Source organism: Cryptomeria japonica, chromosome 6, assembly GCF_030272615.1.
Source record: "Cryptomeria japonica chromosome 6, Sugi_1.0, whole genome shotgun sequence".
Lineage (NCBI taxonomy): Eukaryota > Viridiplantae > Streptophyta > Pinopsida > Cupressales > Cupressaceae > Cryptomeria > Cryptomeria japonica.
In genome coordinates, this window is record NC_081410.1 from 182,949,233 (window position 1) to 182,973,412 (window position 24,180).

The window sequence follows — 24,180 nt, forward strand, 5'->3', positions numbered from 1 at the left end:
GCAATCTATTCACTCATCTATCTTTCATATAACATTCTTCTTCTATTGAGAGATCATCCATGTCTTTAATACACAAATGATCTCTCGAGGGGGCATCATCATCAAATCAATATCCAAAAATCAGTATTTGGGGCACACAATCAAGATTTTTATCTCCATCAAGCACATTATCCAGACTTGATTTAATCTTTGAAACAATGTTGTCTTGACATTATTTCAAAGAGGGGCAAAATGTATACACATAAAATTGGCTATGAGCAATTAAATAAATAATTAATATTTATTTAATAATTATTCTTCTATTAAATAGTTAATTTGAAAAGATTAATTTATTTAATTCATTTTCATGTCTTTCTATTAATTAATATTTTATTAATTAATTCATCTATCCTATTCTTCTAATTAATTAAATATCTAATATTTAATTAATCCTTTTAACCAAGTTAATTAAATATCTAATATTTAATTATCTCCTCCAAACAATTAAATATCCAATATTTAATAGTTATTCTCCTATCCTATAGTCTCAAATATTAAATAATTTCTTTTCCAACTCACCCTCCATCTCCACTTCATCTTCCCTTTGCCAACTTATCAAAAATGTGGCTAAAGAAATTAATATTTATTAAATATTAATTTATCATTTATCTTCAACTTCCAAAATTAATGAAAATTGTGTACGTACACATATTTCATAACCATTTCCTATATCCTCTCCAACACCCTCTACATCTTAGGAAGGACTTGAGTCCACTTGTCCTCTCATGCCTAAATTTACTCCAACCATTCCTAGATTCTCTCAGTCAGCAACCCAGTCAAGGTGAGATGAGTGACACTTGTCTTCTCCTTCCCCCTTTCTCTCAACCTTCACCTTTGCTCATAGCCATCCAAATCTGTAGATCTGATCATGACTATTGATCTAAGCCACATCATCTAATCCTCTCAATGTCTATAAAATCCAGAGCTTCAGTTGAGAGAGTTAATCTTTAAGTTAGACTTCAAGTGCATTTTGCAAGCTAATCATATGCATCTGTGAGTTTTTAGTTTTGAAGCAAATAACAAAATAGCAAATATCATATAGCATTATAGCATAATCATTTAGCATAATCATGTAGCATTGCATATCATAGTATCAGTTAACTACAAGTTATCAGTCCATTTTTCATATGCCATCTTAGAAGCCAACAATGCATTGTCTGAGAGCACACCATCTGCAACCAAGAACAGTGGAGTTAGGACACAATGAGACATAAACCATGAAGGTAAAAATAGCATGTTTATTTCATATGTACTTCATGTAGTTTCATTGGTTGAATTTGGATTTCCTGTATGCATTTCCATTTGTATTTTGTGAAACTAACTTATTGCATGTGGATGAAATTCAAGCTCGCACATTTTGGTGCCCACCGTGGGGTTCATGGTCCTCGCATATACCTTTAAAAATCTCGCAAAAAGTGAAATTAACGCATTTGTAATGGAGATTCACACATGTGTGAATTCTGACAGTGCTTTTATTCGACAGGTTAGCGCATTTACATCATAGGTTAGCGCATATGTCATGTAGGTTAGCGCTTTTGTCTGAAAAACTACTCATTTGCATCATAGGTTAGCGCATATGTCATGTAGGTTATCACTTCTGTCTTAAATTCTATGCATTTGCATTATAGGTTCGCGAATTTATGTCTTAGGTTAGTGCATATGTCAAGGAAATTGTGCTTTTGTATCCACATAGTAGCGCTTTTGTAGTCTAGGTTAGCGCTTTTGATCTGCAGGTTAGCACTTTTGAGCAAAAAGATACCACATATGTTAGATTAGCGCTTCTATTTATAAAACTAACAAAATTTTCTTGCAGGTCCGAATGTCCAAGAAATCAGATTTTTCAGATTACTAACATGCATGTGCAGGATGGCATTTAAGGCAAATTTTATGCATTTTATCATCTAGCTAATTAAAAGTTTTCATTTGGGAAGTAATATATCGTATCTTGTTCATCTAGTTTAACTAAGAGGATGAATTGACAATATGCAACTTGCATTTTTGGTATTTTCTCTAAAATAGTTGCACATAGACTTTTAAAAAGGCTAAAATGAACACCATGCTTGTTGGAGCAACATCTCCAAATAGGACTTAGCCAACAATTGCTTTGAAAAGGTTAAAAAGAACACTTGTATTCCATGTCTCAAAAGTGGTAGGTATATGCTCTCCCCTTAATTGGGTGACCAAAAAGCCAAATGCACTCTTTTACGCTTTCTTTACATTCAAGCAATTAAATCCTTTAGAGGGCCCGCCTTCCTGAGCTGCCTTGAGGGGGCTAGTGAGAGGGGAATGACCTAAAGTGGAAACGGGCTAATACTGAGTCCTTCCAATCCACTATAAATAAATCGTATTTGTGATGAAAGTCACAAGCAACATGTGCTGATAAGTTCATACCGACACTATGTTTCCCCATAAACCCTTTGGAGCGTAACCTCTATAGGTTGGGAACCTTTTGTATTTATAGAGCTGAAAGTGCCGCATGTATGGCCACATGACTGGAAGCCTTTACTAAAAACCACTTGTACTAGTTGCCAAAATCCTTCTAGTTGTTGGCGTAGGAGGTCGAACCTCTGAAGCGGCTCTCACATACATACGGTTCCTAGTAGAGATATAAAGTTTGCCATGAGGAGTTTTCATGGAAACTAGTGCTTGGCTGCCTCGAAGAAGTGAGTGCCGAGGGTGGAGCCAGTGGGGTCAAGCATCTAAATATCTTCTTTGAATAGCGTAGCCTCGAGGGAAACCTCACGTGAGATTCAACAACTATTGTCTCAGCCTACCATAAGATTTGTACTTGCTTGTGCATTTTGTTTATTAAACATTGTGTCTTCTATTTCTATAACATGTTCCAAATGGTCAAAAATTGAAGAAGATTATCATCTACGAGTGAGCAAAAATCCAACAAATTGCTGAAAAAAAAATGATCAAAAGGGTAATACAAAGGCTTTCCAACATTTGAAACACCGGATCAAACCAAGTGATCAAGAGTATATCATCCAACTTTCTCAACGACAACAACACCTAGCTAGGTATTCAAGTTAGTCAAATCAAGTTTCCATATCAAGAGACTTTATACATATCATTTGATGTGCTTTGTCATAGGGTCCTATTGAACAAACCCTCTATTCGACTTAGTGAGCTTGAGTATCCCAAACAAAGTAGCCATCAAATCAACAACATCAACCTATCTAAACTGAAACTTTGATCACTCATATGACCATCTCTTGTTTCTTGAAAAAGAAGAAGCTTATTTAAGGAAATGAGTCCTAGCCTAAATCAAGATCAAGATATCATGGCTCTCCAATCTAATCCCATTTTTTATCAAGATCCTACCAATCAAGAATCTTATGATGATCCCCTAAAATTTTGGTATTCCATCCATGATGATTCCCTTTTATCTCAAGAGCAGAGTCCCATTCAACATCCATCTCCTAAGCAAGAGCATGATAGCCCTTCCATCTCCTTCAATAATCTAATTCAAAATCAAGAGAAAAACACAAACTCAAATGATCCTACTCCAAGTCAAGATCAAGATCAAGAAAACTCTTTATCCTCCAAATCTATTTCAGGTCCTTTCATTCCAAATTCAATCTCTTTATCCTCCAAATCCATTTTAGGTCCTTTCGTTCCAAACTCAATCTCTTCATCCTCCAAATCCATTTTAGGTCCTTTTGGAACCAAATCCATTTTAGGTCCTTTCATTCCAAAGTCAAACTCTTCATCCTCCAAATCCATTTTAGGTCCTTTCCTTCCAAATTCAAACTCTCCATCCCTTCCATCCATCTTGGGTCCTTACTTCCATCCATCCACCATTCCATCACCTCAAATGATCCATAAGAAAGATCAACAAAGGAACGCATTTGGGTTCTTATGTGCCAAAATTAAATTTTCCTCCATCTCTTCATCACTTCTTAAGTTGTGTACCAACACTCATCTTGAATACATTTACATCTATCCTCGCACAAATCTTCAAACATTCTATCTATTATCCAACACCTCTTTTCTATCCTTCCATCCCTTTCATTCAATCCTTTGCATAAATTCATCATCTATGAAATAGGCATTTGTGTCATTTTGTCACATGCTTGCCCATGCGTGAATCTCATGTTCAGTCCATTTCCTAGATATCTATTCATGACACACTTCAGAATTTGAGGTGGTTCCTCTTTAACATTATCTTTTGGTTAGGATACACACTCAATCTAGAAAAGAACCAATTATCGTAACCTTGTATCGACATCTTTTGATTACTACATCTCATACACTTAATCAATTGCTCTAAATCATTATGATCTCTTAGTCGAAGACATGGCTAGTGAAAAATCTAAAATCTTACTTCAGTGCCACTGTAATTATCAGACCCATGTAAGTTTCATTACTTACAAGCCAATGCAATCAAAATAGGAAAAGAAAAAGACAATATCAAAAGATCCAAAGCATGATCAAGAAAAGAAATATCTAAAAGAAAAAAAAATGAAATATCAAAAGCTTGGCTATGGGAAATGCGAGTAACTCCATTGGGGCTATGGATGCCTAGCTAGCAATGGAGCAATATTTATGATATTACAATGATAACCTCATTGGAGCTATGGACATTTTTTGGCAGCGAGGCGCTATCCATTATGCTTTTGAAGTCAAGGTAACTCATGTAGCTAGCCACGTTGGATTCTAAAGATTACAATGATCATATGAGCCAGAATGAACCCAACTGCACACACATGAGTAATCAAAGACTAAGTACCTTGATCCAGTTTGGGATTCTTCTTCCCTTTTGAGTCTACTTCCTAGTTTCTAGATATGTTTGGTTGAATTTTCCAGAGGTTCTAAGTGTGGGTTGGGTCTCTATCTTTGAAAAGTTCATGAACACTTATTCAGGTGGTGCTAAATATTGTGACAATCTTACATATCACCTCTTTACAAATGGAGACCTCTATACTTAGGGTCAAAGTTCCATCCACTCTATTATTCATACCACATCTCCCATTATCCTTCCTCTAGTATCCATTACTCTATCTAAGTTCATTCAGTGCTATCTATGATCTTGCTTCATGCTAATCTATACCATCTATCCTAACTATTCATTTCTTCCATCATGTATCACTACCTATGATCTTGTTTCTCCTATCCATATCCTATCTCCATCCATATCCCCTTTTCCATCCTTGATCTTGATCAAAACTAAGGACAAAAACATGATTTCAAAAAAATCTCTTGATGTGTCTCCTCATAAGCTACCTCCATATTTCACCCATTCATCTTCAACTCAACAATTCATCCATTCCTTGTCTTGCTATACATTGGGGAAACCAAATACATCTTTCTTCTAATCTAAAAAGCTCAAAAAATAAAAATGTCCAAAAACTAAAAAAAAATAACAAAATTGAAAATCAAAGCATGAGTGCATGGCCCATCCATCAAATCAACAATAAGAAAAATATCAAAGTCTGCAATCAAACTGAATCAATCATCAATTATCAAATCTATCAAATCAAATTGAAGCAACTTAAGCTATCAAATCATTTTTTAAAACGTATCAATCATGGTTTTCTATCAATCACTGAGTTCAATCAAAACTCTGCTAGGCTCTTGCATTAGAGACTAAATTGGTTTCTTAGAGCCAATCAAATCTATCAAATCAAACCGAATCAATCATCAATCATCAAATCTATCAAATCAAATTGAAGCAATTTAAGCTATCAAATCATTTTTTAAAACCTATCAATCATGGTTTTCTATCAATCACTGAGTTCAATCAAAACCCTGCTAAGCTCTTGCATTAGAAACTAAATCGGTTTCTTAGAGCTAATCAAATCTATCAAATCAAGCAATCAATCAATCAATCAATCAATCAATCAATCAATCAAGTAATCAAATCTATCAAATCAAATCAATCAATCAATCAAGCAATCAAATCAATCTATCAAATCAGTTTATCCAACAACATCAATCAATCAATCAATCGATCGATCAATCAAATCAATCAAACAAGTCCTTATTTCATCATACATGTGCATCAAACACATTAAATCTAATCATCAAAGTGATTTTTAGCTTTTGTGCTTATCAAATACTGCAATCAAACTGATCACATGTCTTGTTAATCAATTCATCACTCGAAATCTATCAACATCAACGTGTCTTATACAGGGATAGGTACACTCAAAACCAGATAGATCAGTCTTACATGGGGTACTCACTCTTTGCAACCAGACATTCTTATCAATCATCGAACAAATCAAAACAATGGCATAAATCAATATGACTGTTGGATTCTGTTCTGGGTAGTCTTATCTTTATCAATTGATGGCAGGACATGTTTCATCTCTCAAAAATCAGGAAAGACAGAAAAAATCAGAAAAATAAATCAAAATGTGCAATAAAAACAAGTGGTTAAAACCTGGTAAACAGACGTTATCTAAAAAGTGAGATCCTCCATCTATGAGATCACTTTGTGCACCTATCCACGTCATCATATCCAATCTATCACTTCCATCATATCCTAGCTTATTCATTCCATCTTTTGCATCCATTGCTCTGAACCATTTCATAGGAAATAAGCAGCTTACCAATAGTTCAATCTTTGACATACTTGTCATAGTCATTGTCCTAAATCTTATAAGAATCAATAATCTGCATTTATATTCCTGTCATGGTTTGGATCTTGATCAATTCATACATCCATAATAAATTTTTGTTTCCACTGGGGTAAAAATCCTAATTCCTTTTTGATAAGGTGATCTTTTGAATCTTTAAAAATCCCAAAACATTCGAAAAACTTAGAAAATCCAAAAACACCTAGGATTTTGAAACAGATAACGAGCAACAAAGCAACAAAAATCAAGGCATTTCATAACAACTGAATCGTCAAACTTAGAAAATGAAGAATCAACCAGCAAGCTATAAAGGATTATCAAAGATCATTCATTAAGATGATTATATCAGTTAATGACCATTAGAACATGTGAATGACATACAAGATTCGGTGTTTATATCTTGATTTTATTGCTAATCATGTACTCTATGCGACTCAACAATGTCCATGACTAGAGAAGCTATGATGGGGCATGATTATTTTCTTTGATTGTTGTCTGTGGTTTATCTCTTACTACGGTATGAACTTGTCTCAGGATATGATCAACAAAAGATCAAGGAGGACGTTCCAAGTCATGCATGAAAGGAGATACTCCTTGTCTGTTCTGCAAGCAATACTCAGGTCAACTTGATCCATTATAACAAGTTGCTTGTATTAACTTGTTATATCAAAATCCATGTAAGGAATACTCAGGTCATCTTGAATCATTATGTCAAATTGCTTGTATTTTCTTACAACATTTTAAAGCTTGATGATGAAATCAAAGCATTGTTACAAGATAGCATATGAAGAATGGTAGTATCATTTTTAGTTAGATCATTTAATTAGCTCATTATTCATCTACATTATAAGCATTTATGGTCAGTTGCATTATAAGCATATCATTTCATTAACAGATCAACGATCGTAAATAAAGATTGAGTATACTTGGACAAACAAAAACAATTTGCATTTAATCATTATAGGTGCATTCATTTTTTTAAGAATCATTTTAATCATTATCCATTTCATTTAGTTGCATTTTATCATTAGATTAATTTGCATTCAATTAAGTGCATTTTTATTCATATAGTGTATCATCATTATAGTTTGCATTATCATTTCATTTAAGATCATTTAGTTGCATCTTTGCACTTAGATTCATAATCATTATAAACATTACAAAATAAAAATACAAAAATATTTCATATAGATCATTTGCATCATCATCAAAAGCAAATCAATCATTCATTTGCATTTCATATAGATCATTGCATTTGCATCATTTAAAGATAATAATCATTTTCATTTGCATCCACAACCAAAAATAAAAATACAAAAACATATAATCATTGCATCCATCTAATCACTGCATGCATAAATATCATCATCCATCTAATCATGCATCCATATAATCATCATATAAAGCAACATCATCATCATCAAATAGAATAACATGCATAATAAAGATCATCATCATATAGAGTCCGTGTCTATGTATAGATCATCATAAAACAATAAAAGTCCAAGTATACAATGATATCAGATCAAAAGTACAACTGCCTCATCAATACAAATCAAGTCAAGAATCATGACTAGCTCTCGAGCCTGTGGGTCTAACACCTAGATCACCTGCAACACCTACACTAGCATCATCATCCAATGGAATCATTCTTTAATTTAATATCTTCATCATTCATTCAACTATCATCTATCAAGTCTTATACAAGATGTATCTTTCCTGAAACCAGACGTTTTGATCATTTATCATGTCTTACACAGAATATATCTTTCTTGAAACTAGACGTTTTGATCATCTGTCATGTCTTATACAGGATGTATCTTTCCTAAAACCAGACATTGTGATCATCTTTTATCTTATACGGGATGTGTCCTTCCTGAAATAAGACTTGATCTCAATCCAATCAATCTTATCAATCTAATCAATCTTATCAATCTGCAATCTATTCACTCATCTATCTTTCATATAACATTCTTCTTCTATCAAGAGATCATCCATGTCTTTAATACACAAATGATCTCTCGAGGGGGCATCATCATCAAATCAATATCCAAAAATCAGTATCTAGGGGCACACAATCAAGATTTTTATCTCCATCAGGCACATTATCGAGACTTGATTTAATCTTTGAAACAATGTTGTCTTGACATTATTTCAAAGAGGGGCAAAATGTATACACATAAAATTGGCTATGAGCAATTAAATAAATATTTTATATTTATTTAATAATTATTCTTCTATTAAATAGTTAATTTGAAAAGATTAATTTATTTAATTCATTTTCATGTCTTTCTATTAATTAATATTTTATTAATTAATTCATCTATCCTATTCTTCTAATTAATTAAATAACTAATATTTAGTTAATCCTTTTAACCAAGTTAATTAAATATCTAATATTTAATTATCTCCTCCAAACAATTAAATATCCAATATTTAATAGTTATTCTCCTATCCTATAGTCTCAAATATTAAATAATTTCTTAAATTATTTAATTCTTTTCCAACCCACCCTTCATCTCCACTTCATCTTCCCTTTGCCAACTCATCGAACATGTGGCTAAAGAAATTAATATTTATTAAATATTAATTCATCATTTATCTTCAACTTTCAAAATTAATGAAATTGTGTACGTACACATATTTCATAACCATTTTCTATATCCTCTCCAACACCCTCTACATCTTAGGAAGAACTTGACTCCACTTGTCCTCTCATGCCTAAATTTCCTCCAACCATTCCTAGATTCTCTTAGTTAGCAACCCAATCAAGGTGAGATGAGTGACAATTGTCTTCTCCTTCCCCCTTTCTCTCAACTTTCACCTTTGCTCACAGCCATCCAAATTTGTTGATCTAATCATGACCATTGATCTAAGCCACATCATCTAATCCTCTCAAAGTCTATAAAATCCAAAGCTTCAGTTGAGAGAGTTAATCTTCAAGTTAGACTTCAAGTGCATTTTGCAAGCTAATCATATACATCCGTGAGTTTTTAGTTTTGAAGCAAATAGCAAAATAGCAAATATCATATAGCATTATAGCATGATCATTTAGCATAATCATGTAGCATTGCATATCATAGTATCAATTAACTACAAGTTATCAGTCCATTCTTCATATGCCATCTTGGAAGCCAACAATGCATTGTCTGAGAGCACACCATCTGCAACCAGGAACAGTGGAGTTAGGACACAATGAGACATAAACCATGAAGGTAAAAATAACATTTTTATTTCATATGTACTTCATGTAGTTTCATTGGTTGAATTTGGATTTCCTGTATGCATTTCCATTTGTATTTTGTGAAACTAACTTATTGCATGAGGATGAAATTCAAGCTCACACACTATTCATAATTGAAAATCTTGCAAATATTTTCTTCAATTAACTATAAGTAAATATGTAATTCAAACATTGTTTCTATTGTTTACTATAAGTAAATATGTAATTTAAACATTTTTCTATTGTTTTACAAAATATTGTATCTATCTCAAAATCATACTAAAAAATTATAAACAAATAAACAATATATGTCCATCATATATTAACTTACAAATACTTTCCTATCACAATAACCCTTTTACCTCCTTTCAGTGCAAGTGTCGATGATACACCAAAATGAAAAACCTCAATATAACACATCTTTCTCTTTGAACTAACAAAGGAAGGTATCATTCACAATTGAAAAAGTTGCAAATCTTTACTTTAATTAACTATAAGCAAATATGTAATTCAAATATGTTTCTATCGTTTCACAAAATATTGTATGTATCTCAAAATATACTAAAAAAATTAAAAAGACAATACTTAATATAATTCCATTGTATATTAACTTATAAATACTTTCCTATTGAGATAATGCTTACACTTCCTTTCAATAAAGTGATAGTGATAAACCAAAATGACAAACCTCAATAATTAACACATCTAGCTTTTTTTACTAAGAAAGGAAGGTATCTTTCACAATTGAATATGTTGCAACTCTTTCCTTCAATTAACTATAAGCAAATATGTAATTCAAATATTTTCCTATTGTTACACAAAATATTGTATGTATCTCAAATCATACTAAACAACTATAAAGACAATACTTAATATAAGTCTATCGTATATTAACTTACAAATACTTTCCTATCGAGATAATGCTTACACCTCCTTTTGATAAATTGCTAGTGATAAACCAAAATGACAAACCTCAATAATTAACACATCTTTCTCTTTGAACTAAGAAAGGAAGGCATCTTTCACAATTAAAAATGTTGCAAGTCTTTCCTTCAATTAACTATAAGAAAATATGTAGTTCAAATGTTTTTTTATTGTTTCACAAAATATTGTATGTATCTCAAAATCATATTAGGAAATTATAAACATAATACTTTATATAAGTCCATGTAACTTACAAATACTTTCCTATTGAGATAACGCTTACACCTCCTTTCGATGGAAGTGCTAGTGATAACCCAAAATGACAAACCTCACATTTTTCTCTTTGAGCTAAGGAAGGAAGGTAGGGGAGAGGGAGCAATAGGTGAGAGGGGACCAATGCATGTTATGGTACTTGGACAAAATGGGACCAATATTGGTACCCTAAAAATGTCATGTCAATGCTTATCCCCAAAAAAGTACCTCTAAAATTCAAAAAGTTACCACTCATGTGATGCCACGTTAGTGCACAAATAAACGTAACTTAGTGCATACATATCGGTCTTATCACAATTTGGGACCATTTTGAACATCTTCACAAATATACACGTTGGTGTGGCATCATATTTGACCATATAAATATAAAAAAACATTTTTTTAAATAAGAGATTTCACAAATCAACTACTCTACAAAATTAAAATTGAAATAAATCTAAAATATCCACATAAAATTTTGAAAAACGCAAAATTAGAATGCACTCTTATAAGATGCTCTCCCTTAACTTTTCCTCTTTCATGAGAGACAAAAGGGCGCACAAGATGGATCCAAGCAATTTTGGTATTCCACTTGTTTACCAAATCAAGGAAGGCTTTGTTAATGGACTCCAATCTCCATCATGCACATGCACACCATTGGTTGGCAGATTTTTCTATAACTGAAATTTGAATCCGAAAAATCTAATCTCCTAAAATTCCACGTCACTAGTTGCGTCCAAAAAGGTGAACTTGGGTCCTCGTGAATTGGTCCAAAAAGCCTTGCACAATCTCCAATACGGAGACTCCACACGTTACATGGGATGGGAGGCTCAAAATGCTTTCAACAACTGACGATGTTCAGAGTGCCGCATGTGCAAACTGGGGACCCCATGCGAGTCGACCTGGCGACCTCCCCGTCGTTAAAGCTTAGATAATTTAGCGACGTAGCTTACAATGAATGGACAAGGAATCCAGCTAAATCTATTGTCATTTTGCGAGGCACCAAAATATTTGATCAAGTGTTAATTTGTTGTTCACCGCCAAAATTGCGCTAGATCTAGGCGTCCACAGCTCCTCTAAAAGTAGTCCCGCTTCTAAATTTAGCATTGAAATTCGAGCGACTCTCACTTAACCAGAGTCTTGCTGCCTTTTGTCTGTTAGTTCATAATATCTCACACTCCGCGAGCTTTTGTTTACCACAGGGTTTTGTATGCTTCTGGTCGCACGTTCTATTTCCAAGGGCAGCCATATAAACAAATGCAATCTTGGAGCGTTGGGCTGGTGTGTGCGCCGCTGCGGAGTTCATGATCTTTGGGGTTTGGAGGTCAGGAGGCGTCGTCTCTGCAAGAATGAATTCAAAGTTGAAAGTAGGAGCGGCGGTGGTGTGCGCGGCCACTGCATGTGCGGTGGCAGCCTTGATAGTCAGAAGACGAGCTCAGAAAAACAGTCAGTTTAGACGCGCATGGAGTATTGTAAGGGAGTTGGAGGAAAATTGTGGGACTCCTCTGCCTAAGCTCATCCAGGTGGCGGACGCTGTCATTGTCGAGATGAACGCTGGCTTGGCCTCGGAAACTGGAAACAAGCTCAAGATGATCATAAGCTATGTCGACAATTTGCCTACAGGGTACTTGCTCTTTTGCCTTCGCATTATGGCCCAATTTTGGTTGGTCATATCGAATTTCGCGAAATTGCCTGCGCTCTTTACATTTGCCTGTGAAAGATTTACATCTCGATGTTGTTAGCTTTCTTCTTTATTTGATTCTCTGTTTTCAGCTATATATTTACGCTGCAAATACGAGAAATTATTTACTGAAGAAAGAGAAATAAGTTTTATAGATAAGAAAAAAAGAACTTGCAGATCTTGTTTTCAGTTTCGACTGTCTGCTATTGGCTTGGAAGGAAATAGAGCAAATCTTTAATTTTCTGCACGCCTTTGTGAAAATTCGAAAAATATTTTTGAACAGTTATTATACACAAGACTCACGTTTCAATTTGTATTGTGGATGTGTTATAATTCGAGCCCAGGTCCTATCATAATTTGTTACCGGTATTGATTTCTTGTGTTGTTAACATTGCCCTCTTTTCAATCATTTAGTTTTGGATCTTGATTCAAATTTCAGACGCTGCAAATAGAATTTTCCTCCGCTCACACAAAATAAATGTCTAGGCACCCTTTTACAGTGGATAAAGGTGACATTGCTGAGATGGCATACAATTTGCAAATCTGAATCCTATTTTAAGTTCATGTTGTCTTGAACTGGCATGAAATGGAGCTAGAGGATAAACGCGTAATTTTCTGTGCTCTTAGTTTTTCCTTTTTTCATGTTAAATAATTGAAAACGTTCTTTTGTACAGCACTATACAGAAGATTAAGAAAGCAGTTTATGTTTCACGAGGCACGGAAACGCTAGGATTTGAAACCATGTCCAGCCATCCTGTCCTCCATTTGCTTTATTTGGTTATATTCCCATTAATGAGTTGATTTAAATTGCAAATAATCTTATAGAAATCCTAAATATTTGCCTTGAGCTGATATTCTATTCAATCAACACAGATGCAAAACAAGGACTCCATGCACAAGCTGGCATCCTCCCTTGAATTTGCTGAAAATTGGAGCCAACTAATTGATCATTTTCTTAAAATCTTTACAGATGGAATATATAATGGCATGTTATATTGGTTGCAAGTCGTTTCTCAGGCGTTATAATAACTATTACTTGGTGTTTGAGATACAAGTTTTGCCACTTGGCATAAGTCAAAATAAGAAATCTATTTAGTACTTCAGAATCTCAGATTGTTGCCTCCGAGTTACGTGTGTCAAGCTTTCTGAAGTAATGAAATCATGAACTGAATTGTGAGTCTTTTGTCTTGTTGTAATTGCTCTAAGCTGAGTCTATGGACCTGTGCTTTTCCCACACTTAATAGTTAATAGTAAATACCGTTAGATTCTGACAGATTATTTTGTAGACTCTGCATCCAAATCTGAAATCTAACAGCCTTTTCTTTTTGAAATGTACATCTCCAGAATCCTTTCTTCTCCATTCGGTGTCTCTCTATGCACATATAAATTTAGAATTACTAATTGTTAATTCTCTGTGTCAACGCGTATGGTAGAAATTGGTCTTCTATATTAGTTTAGTTAAAAAAAATGCAAGTAACTTCTTTCTTGTCAACAATATAGCAACTATTATCTATTTTTCTGTTAAAGAATTATGTTAGTATATCTATCTAGTACTAATCCAAATTTAGTAATCAGCTTTATCCAACACACAATTGATTATGTTATTATGCATGTGAGCAGCATACAAACTATACTAGATAAATGGGTGTCCTGGATTATAGGTACTTCATTGCTTGGAATCACTTGAAAAAAAATACACATAAAAATACTGTCTTTGGGTATTTGTTCAAAAGATCATGACAATTCTGACTTTATTAAATCTCAGCCAGTCATTGGGACGAGTACATATCAGAAAGGTATGTTGTTATTTAGGTTGTTTCGTTGTTAAAATTCTGTATTTAGATTATTAAATCTTATTTTCTATACTGTTAATATAATTATTCAAATGCCAAGAAATGAATAATTTATTCATAAGTATCTGGTTTCCTAGTATGAAGTTTTTACTTCTCTAAATCATATATGACTCTCAATATCTAAGCATGTAACGTAGGTTACAGATGTCATTCCATTTATGAAACCTTGTGACTGTCTTTTTCACTGTACTGTAAATTCTTCCAATCAAGTGGGCTATTAGCAAACCTTCGTTGTGCTAAGAGACCAATGGACATTTTTTATTCTGTGAATCTTGTGTACTTTTGTGTTCAAATATGGCCTTAAGGGTGTTTTGGAGAACCTATATTTATTTTGCAGTTTCATTGTCTACGTTTGAAATGGACATATGGTCTTGCATTTATCTTAAGAAAAAGAAAAACTCTTCTGAATTTGTTCTCCAAACAATATCTTGTATTTAGCTAAAACCAGAATAGAGGAATCAGAAGCCACAGTAAGAATGATTCAGCTTATGATGCTCTTCTAGGTTTTTAGGCATTTATTTTTCTTTTCTTTAATTAATTTTAACATTTTCATGTCAAAGGATTTATATCGCAATGGAATCTAGTCTCTGTTATTCTTTTACTTTTTGGGTATTTTTTCTGTCTTTCCACTCTTCTGGTTCACAGGGCCTTATACGAGAACATGGTCTTGTATAACGTAACTAAATGGGAACATGCTTAAATTGATGAAAGAGTCTTCCATACCAGCAATTATTACATTTGGAATGGAAAATAAAGGAATATCTCGTTAATATCCTTAAGAGATTGCATTAGTTTTTACTAGTTATTTTTTTTTTTCTCATTATATCATACAGGCCTGATATGACCACCTTCAACTCAAGTAAAACAATATTGTTAATTGTTTTTCATTATCTTCTATCAATGACTATGATTTCAGTACTTTTTTTACTTTTTTCTTAATCTTTAATAATACATTTAATACTTACTTTAAACCCTTGTATAATCTTCATGAGGATAGTCTTGGTACCTTTTATATCTAATTTTGTTATTATAATTATCTTCAACTAGAATTCAGGGTGGAGTTCTTTGCTTGATATCTGTGTCCTTTAGGTGAGCTTACCAGTAACTATTGGAGGTATTCTTTACCTTTTATGTTAAAAATTCACATGGCAGAAAGTTTAGTGATTAGTTTGCTCAGCAGAGAAAGCCAAGGTCGGTTTGTAAGTTTTGTTTCCTGTCTCTTTGATATGTGTGTTGTTTTTTGGGTGATGTTATGAGTTACTGTTGGACTCATTCTCCAATTTTTGCGTGCAATACCACATAGCACAATGTTTAGTGTGTAATTAACTTGACAGTGAAATCTGAGGTAATCAATTTGTAAGGTATGCATCCTGGTATGGCTCTTATTGTTGTATTAAAGATGTTCAATCCATTTATGATAAATATGGTGCTTTCCCTCTTCATGGAATTATCCATTTCACACATCATTTCTTATTTTGCTGTTGATCTTTTTGTGCTATAGTATGTGGTCTACACAGCAAGATATCTGATAGTTTTATTAGTCCTGATCTGATACATTAGAGACACGTAAAAGAGTACAATCCATTTGTGCGTGGACCTTCATCTTTAAACCAAATAGTTCTCTCTACATTATGTATATTCTTCAAGACTTACAGGGAAGCTGGGTATTTTATTATATGTGAAATTTGATAATTGGCTTTTCCTTATAAATTAAATTGTAGTGAATTTTCTACTTTGCATGCAACACTTCTGAAGTATAGGAGTAAGAGTTCTGCCCAGAATTAGAATACTCTTGGTGCCAAATTCTGACACAGACAATGAGATTACAAGCTTCAATGGCTACCATTTTGTGATTGGACATGAAATAATGAATGCAATATTTGAGGCTGTTTTAAATCAATTAATCATTAGTATGGTCCATATGGGAGGTTGACAATCTATTCTTTTGCAAGTCTTACTTGTTTAGGAAATTGATGGTAGTTTCCTTTATTGGGGTGAATGCTTGTATTGCATGAATAGGCTCTCAAAGCAAGAGCAGCAGAAAATTAGAGTCTAAGCAAGGCCATTGCAAAATATAACTAACTGAAATACATGCAACAAGTTGGCAGCATTCTTTTCCTGATATGAACTGATAATTAATTAGTTCCTTTGTGGCCTCTTCCTTGATTCAAGACTTTTGTTGTTGATAGGGTATTTGTAATAAGGCTCCTTAACAGGTATCTGCAATGCCCCATTATACTAAAATTGCATTTTACTTGTAATTCCTGAGTTTTTTGGTGGCATAAACTACAAACAAGTAACTGTTTTATTACCCTGAACTAGAGAAAGATGTCTAGTCTTTACAATAGTGTCTTTTAGCTGTAAAAGTTAAATTTTTTAATTCAACCCTATCCTTTAAATGCTTTTATAGTTATGAGTTTTGAATTTAACACAAGTTAATCATATTTATGTCCAATTAGGATAGTAAGCCTTTACTAGTGCTTTTGAATATGAAATGTTTTCTAATCGGAAAATCAAGTCTATGAACTTCTTTTCCTCTTATGAAATGATTAAGTAGTTGCGAATTCTATTTATGTTTTTTTTTTAATGCTTTGCTTGTTCCCAGAGATGAGGAAGGCATTTTCTATGCACTGGATCTTGGGGGAACCAATTTTAGGGTATTACGTGTAGAATTAGGTGGTAAGGAAAGGCGAGTTCTTGACCAAGAGTTTGAAGAAGTTCCAATTCCTCCAAAACTAATGAGCGGCAGTACTGAGGTCAGCTTAAATTACCTTGAAAGCAAATACATTTCCAGATATGCTTATCTGTTTGAGTCGTTATGGCCATTTCATCTATTTTGTCTATAACTAATCTGGTAATTTTGCTTGATGTTGATCACAGGAATTGTTTGATTACATTGCTTCAGAACTAGCAAGTTTTGTTGCAAAGGAAGGTGAGAACATGAGACCACCTCTTGGCCGACAAAGGGAGCTTGGATTTACTTTTTCCTTTCCTGTGAAGCAATTTTCAATTGCCTCCGGCACGCTTATCAAGTGGACGAAGGGATTTTCTGTCTCAGGAACGGTTAGTGCTTAAAAGTTCTACTTAATTTACATTTCAGTCTATCAGTATACTGCAACATCAGTGTTTCATTTCAAGGAATTCACACTGTCATTAAGGGAAGAAATGGGATTCAAAAGTTTTCTATTTGCTTAAACACTGTTAAAAATTATTGGTAAATTGAGTTTGTTTCTAGAATTGTAAGGGTTCCATGGAGGTTGTTTCAATGTGACGATGGAATGCAAACAGTTATCCTAGTGTACAAATTTCACCTTCCTACCTAAATTGTTAATGATCTGTAAGTGCTAATCTAAATTCTATATATCACTAGCAGTTTAAAAACAAAGTCAAGGCTTAGAAGAGAGCCAGTATACAAAACAAGAGTGAAGTATCAAAGTTATAACATAAAGGAGAAGTAGGAACAACTAGGCAGATTGAAAGCCTTCTTATCTTCCACAACAATGGCAGAAACATCACCATCAACGCCCTACCCACCAATACCAGATCCCTTTGCCTCTGGCCTGTATAAGAATTCCATTGACCAAGGCTCTTCAAGCATATCCCAGAAAATAATAGCCTCCTCAATCATGTCTTTGAGACTCTCTCCATGATCATGTCAGCAGCTCTAGGGATTAATCATCTATACCAAGATGAACTAAGAAGTACTTTGCAAGTGCCAGATCTGAACTAGAAGACAAAGTACCACTAGATTTGGAGTTAGCCATACTCAATCAGATGAAACATCAACTATATTGACAATCTCTAGGCAGATCGAAAGCTTCCTTATCTTCCACAACAATGGCAGCAACATCACCATCAATGCCCCGTGCACCAATACCAGGTCCCTTTGCCTTTGGCCTGTAAAAGAATTCCATTGGCCAAGGCTCTTCAAGCATATCCCAGAAACTAATAGCCTCCTCAATCATGTCTTTGAGACCTCTTCTCCATGATCATCTCAATAGCTCTAGGGATTAATCTTCCATACCAAGATGCATTAAGAAGGACTTTGCAAGTGCAAGGTCTGAACTAGAAGACAAAGTGCAACTAGATTTGGAGTTAGCCATACTCAATCAGATGAAACCTCAACTATATCCGCAATCTCAAGCCTCTTACTTCTCCTGTCCATTCTTTTAGAAGCCATAATTAAAGCTTGGTAAATTAGATCCTCATTGGCACACATATGTTCCCCATCACCACCCCTTTGATGCAAAGGACCACTTTCAGTTGGATTATCGATCTGCACCTCTGCATGTTAGATATAAGGTTGTTGTTGCACCAAAAGGTCAACCTTTTAATGCCCGATGCAACCATGAGACTTAATGAATCCATGGGAGGTGGTTAAGCCATGTCACAAACACAAGGAGACCAAGGGCGCACACCTTGCAACACTTAACTCCTCATTTCTTCGTCTTTTTCTTTCATATTAGGAGACCCCTGCCCATATCACTGAAATTTTGCTGGTTCAGCCTCTTGCCTGACCTTCCATTGATCAAGAGAATGAATTATACTTACATTCCAGTTTGGCACTAGGTCAATATTTGGAAATCTCCCATATTTAACAAGAGAATATGGGTTGTGCTTCAATGAGCCCCAATTTGTGAAGCTCTTGCATTTGAATTCAGGCACCCTAAGCTACATTTCAACCTGCAAAGCAACAGTACAAGTCATTACTTCCCCATTGAAGCTAGGAAATACTATTATTCCTCTATTCTGCAAGAACCAAAAAAACTTCTATTGAACAAACAAGGCAAAGTTTATTTTTGGAAATAATGCATTCCCTCTTCTAAATGCTAACTAACACAAAGCAAAGCATCATACTACAATGTTTCTTTATGAGCTAAATAGGCCATGCTAATAAGAACTACTTCATATGGTTTGTATACAACTAAAATAAAAAAGCAACCTCTGAAGATATTTTGTCCATAAAAGAGGTTGCTTTTTCCATCATGGTTACATAAGAAACAATATTTTTATACAGAAATTGAGCATCTCTTTTGTAATATTCTTGCAAGTTATGATACTGAAATTAAAGTCACCTAGAAAACTACATTGTAATTGGTACCATATGCATTATGGATAGTAAATAATTAACTTCAAAACCATTCTGCAGCATTTTTTTCATGTTGTTAAACTTAATATATACACATACATGCACCCTGTTACTGAGGCAATCGAAAAACAGAAAAAAAAAAAGATCTCTAGCAGCATGGAAAAAAACCCAGAAAGGTTTTTGAAGTTGAATTTTGATAGTGCTTCTTGGGGGAATTTGGTTCTCATGGGGCTGGCTTCTTTTTTGGGGGGACAAGTCAATTAATGAAGCACAAGTTAAACTATGTTGGATGGCTTGAAAGTAGCCATACTATCAAGATGTACAAGTTTGATTTTAGAAGGAGACTTGTAGGTCATCATCTTTTGGCTTGCCTAGGGTTCTACTAGGAATTTGACACCCAAAAATGGGATCTATGAAGCTTGTTCTCTATGTTTGAATCCAAAGGAGGTTTTCTTCATTCATTGTTTTAGAGAATTGTAACACAAGTATGTGAATTTTATAGCAGATGTGGGTATTGATCTGTTGCCCTTCTTGGCATTGGCTTGAATCTTAGGAGGGTCTTTCCTCCTTTTAGGTTTAGGATTATGCCCTTTAAAGATGTACAATGTTTATCTTTGAAATGGTGCCACAATACTTTCGTGCGATATGGTCTCTTATTGTTGCTCATGTCTTAGGCTTTCATGTGATAAGCATATGTATTCCCTATATTCTCCCTCTTATTAAAGTATGTATTTTCTTGAGTATAAAAGAGTAATAATTAGTTGAAGGATGTCTCCCTTGTTAGGAAGGTGTTATACACCTTGCATAAATATTTGGTAAGGTGTAACATTCATGCAAATGTGGGAGCCACACTTGGACTGGTAATTTCAATTTTTTCTTGTAATATTAATCATGCCACTTGGACCTCCTTTACAAGAGCATCTACAAGTTACAAGGGCATCTATGACACATAAGATGTGTAAGAGAGGATCTATGATGCACTATTCATGTTGTAAGAGTGTCTATGACACGAGTTACAATATATGAGCATCTATAGTGTAGGAGTTATAATGGCATCTTTAATTAGCTCTTTTTAGCTAGTGTAAGAAATCTTGTAAGGTGGAATTGAATGCATGGGTGGGGGTGCATGGTTTTGTAAGTTTAACTCAATGTTTTTCAGGGGTGTGGACTTTCCAAATGGGATGTTGGAATTGATGAGTCCATTCGCATGTATTGGGTGGGGTGGTTGGGTTCACATGGTGGATTCTTACCCATGATTACTGGAGGTTTTGTATTACCACTTGGTGGTATTGAGCATCATTGTGCCCATAAATACAAGCACTTGGGTGCTCTATTTGGTTAGTAGGCTAGAGCTACATTATGTGATTGAAACAGGTTGGAGTAGAAGTTGACAAAGGGCACATGTCATTAGAGGATTGAAGGTATACAATCAACACGATTAAATCTCTTTATATCATAAACATTCTATTTGTTAATATATAGAGTGGTGCCATGTATCTTGTTCGGTTTTTCCCCAAAAGGGTTTTCTAGGGTAAACCTTGTGTTAGTTGTGTGTGTGCCATTATTTAATTCTGTTGTATATTGGATTTTGTTAGCATAACTCCTCTCTTAATGTTTATTAGATTTCTTTATTTCCCTTTGTCCATTATGTGATATGTGTGGTGTAGGTTCATATTGGAGGTAGATCCATTTCAGATTTCATGTAGAATCCCTTATGCTTCTCTTCTGAGGCTTATAGTTGGCATGTGGGCCTTTGGGAGGTGTTGGTGGAGATGACGCTTCCTATGCACTACTAGAAAAGCAGAAATGTACATTATGAAGGCATGGTACTTGATATGAGGCTAAAGAATATATTCTTCATCCTTGATCTTGCCTCCCTTAAATTCATCAAGAAAATCTTAGTCAAGAAAGGGTTGGCCAACATACGTGTATTGTTGACTTATGCCTCCTTTATGGAAGACTTTAGAGATATATTACAAGTGAGGGTGTGTTGACGTGTATTTTGTACACTATCAAACACAGAATAAAATACCTAAAGGTACCTTATCCTCTCTTGAATAAAGCCTCTAATTGCTGAAGAAAAAGGATCAATCAGGATGACTCCAAGGTTCTTTGTTGTAGGATCTCTACATGTGGACAAGCACCAGTGGTATGATGTGATTTGCTAGAATCACAAGGGGACTTACACTTGATGACTGAACTTCTGATTTGCTTTGAATATTGCTAGAACACAGGATTTTACTGCCTTAGATTTGAAAAAAAGGAAAAAAGATGAGGGTGAGGAAAGAATCTAATCCTAATACTAAGGAATGTAGGAGCAATGATTGAGCTTTGATGAAATTCTAACTAAGTCTTGTTTTGACATCCCAGGACCATCTCCACAAGGTTAGTGCGATCTTCGAAGGAAAGCCTTATGATGTTCAAATCATCACTGTAGGCATAGACACCATCAGACTGATGCATATCAATGAAGAAGCGACAATTGAAGTTAAGCTTAAGCTGAATGATTCCAGTTGACTACACAAGGCAAGTCTGCAATCAACAAACTGCTAGTAGTATGGATATACGAATTTCACCATCAATCAAGAACATTTCTTCCACTCATCTAATAACATGAAATCAAATATGAGAAGTATAGAGACCATGCAAATTGTCGAATCGACCCATAAATTTCACCATTTCTTCAATGAAGTTACAAGTCTTTTACAACAACATCTTGGCAACAATCTTTGCCTTCTCTCTCTACTCTACTCTAATTGCTATTCTATCCCCCTTCTAACTAGTCTCTATTCACTAACTCCTTTCTAACTGCTTTCAACTCCTTCTAACTGCCTTTACAAAGTGAAGAGTCGGGGCTTATATAGTGCCCATAATACAATTTGATGGCTCAGATCAATTTGAGATCAATGGCCAAGATTCAATAATGAAAACCCTAATTAGGGTTTGTTACAACCATTACATAACATTTAATGCTTGACCAATGATAAAATTGTATTAATTGGACACATGTCTTCTTTGGAAAATTCAACCAATGGATAGCTGGGGTAGGTACATCGAAGTTTGTGCCACCTTCCATGAGTTAGGTACATTGAATCTGGACACGCTGAGGTGGACCACACTGACTGGATAAGTGATGACTAGGATGCCACCTCGTCTGACACTTGTAACTTGGTAGATATTCGATTTGATTTTGTTGAGAAGCTAGCTTTAATTAATTCATCTGGAACTATCTGCTTCTTCAACGAACCCTTTGCTCTGACTTCTTTTGTCTCTGATGTGCAGGATGATGATGTACCTCGCCTTGTAATGTTGGATTGGAAGAGGTCGCCTTTGTTGATGTTTGATTGAAGAAAGCCATCCTTGTCGATGCTAGACTGGAGGAGGTCGCCCTTGTCCTTGCTTGATCTTCTTGGAGGAGACCGTCCTTGATCTGGCTTGATTTTCCAACTCCGGGATCTCCATTTGATGCCTACACAAAATATTAAAGTTAGTCTTTTGAGCATCAAAACTTAAAGCATGAAATTTAAGACCTTTCAAAGGTAAAACTTAAGATATTAATTTGAAAAAAGTTATGATAAATCAAGAACTATACATTTTCAAATTAATTATGAGTGGAATTTGGATCTTCAAGACTTAGACTTTACAAAATTGCAATGGGATCACAACAAGTCTTGAATAAGAACTTCAAAAATGATTCTTCATACCTTCTCTTGAGTACTTAAGTACAAAACCTTGAATAATGAAGGAAGAAGACCGGATTTTGATGGACAAGCTTAGATTATAGTTCTCCCTTGGATGAATTACGCCTCCTTTAGCCTTCAAAAGAGCTCCACCTTCCACTAGCTTCTTCAAAATTTGGAAATTCGCCTTCAAATGCCTTCAAAAAATATGGAAATTATCCTCCAATCTAGCAAGAAATTCGCCTCTCCAATAGCCTTCAAGATGAATTTCGCCCTCCTTAGTCTCCACACTTAGTAGAAATTCGCTCCACTCTAGCTAGATTTCGCACCTTCAATTAGCTCTCCAAATTCGCACTTGAAAGGATGATTGAATGATTTGAAATATGAAACAAACCCCTCCAATATATAAAGCGCTCACCCCTTTGTTCCCTCTAGGCCGACTTGGCAAAAAAGAGGTTAAAAATAAATAAATTTCCAAAAAAAAGGGGGGCCGACTTGATAAAATAAAAAAATAAGCCCTCAAGCGCTCCATTTTTAATTTTAATTTCACAAAAATTAATTTTAAATGCCTTTATAATAAAAATTCAATTTTTTTGAGGCTTAAAATTAATTTATTAAATGCCAATTTAATTTAATTTTTTCAAATATTTCGAAGTTAGCAATCTGGCATCTAATGCAATTTTGGAGGATATTACCGCTCAAATATAGTAAAAGTGAAGAATGCCATTAATTTTGCCCTGGACCCTTGGAGAGGGACATGAGCGAACTTTCAATTTAGGCCTTGCATTCCTCATTTTTCTTGTCGAAAACTTCATCTAGGCATTTAAAATGGCATATTTAATTGGAGTTTTG

At 34.4% G+C, this 24,180-nt stretch overlaps 1 protein-coding gene across 1 annotated transcript in view; it reads left to right on the forward strand.

The window, feature by feature from the left end:
- Positions 1–11,898: 11,898 nt before the first annotated feature.
- The window catches only part of LOC131077614 (hexokinase-1), a 39,228-nt gene continuing 26,946 nt past the window's right edge, over positions 11,899–24,180 (forward strand). Inside the window, exons 1-3 of the mRNA XM_058015143.2 lie at positions 11,899–12,649; positions 17,165–17,315; positions 17,440–17,622. Of these exons, the coding sequence (XP_057871126.2) occupies positions 12,330–12,649; positions 17,165–17,315; positions 17,440–17,622 (654 nt within the window). The 5' untranslated portion in view covers positions 11,899–12,329. The remainder of the gene's footprint in view (positions 12,650–17,164; positions 17,316–17,439; positions 17,623–24,180) is intronic.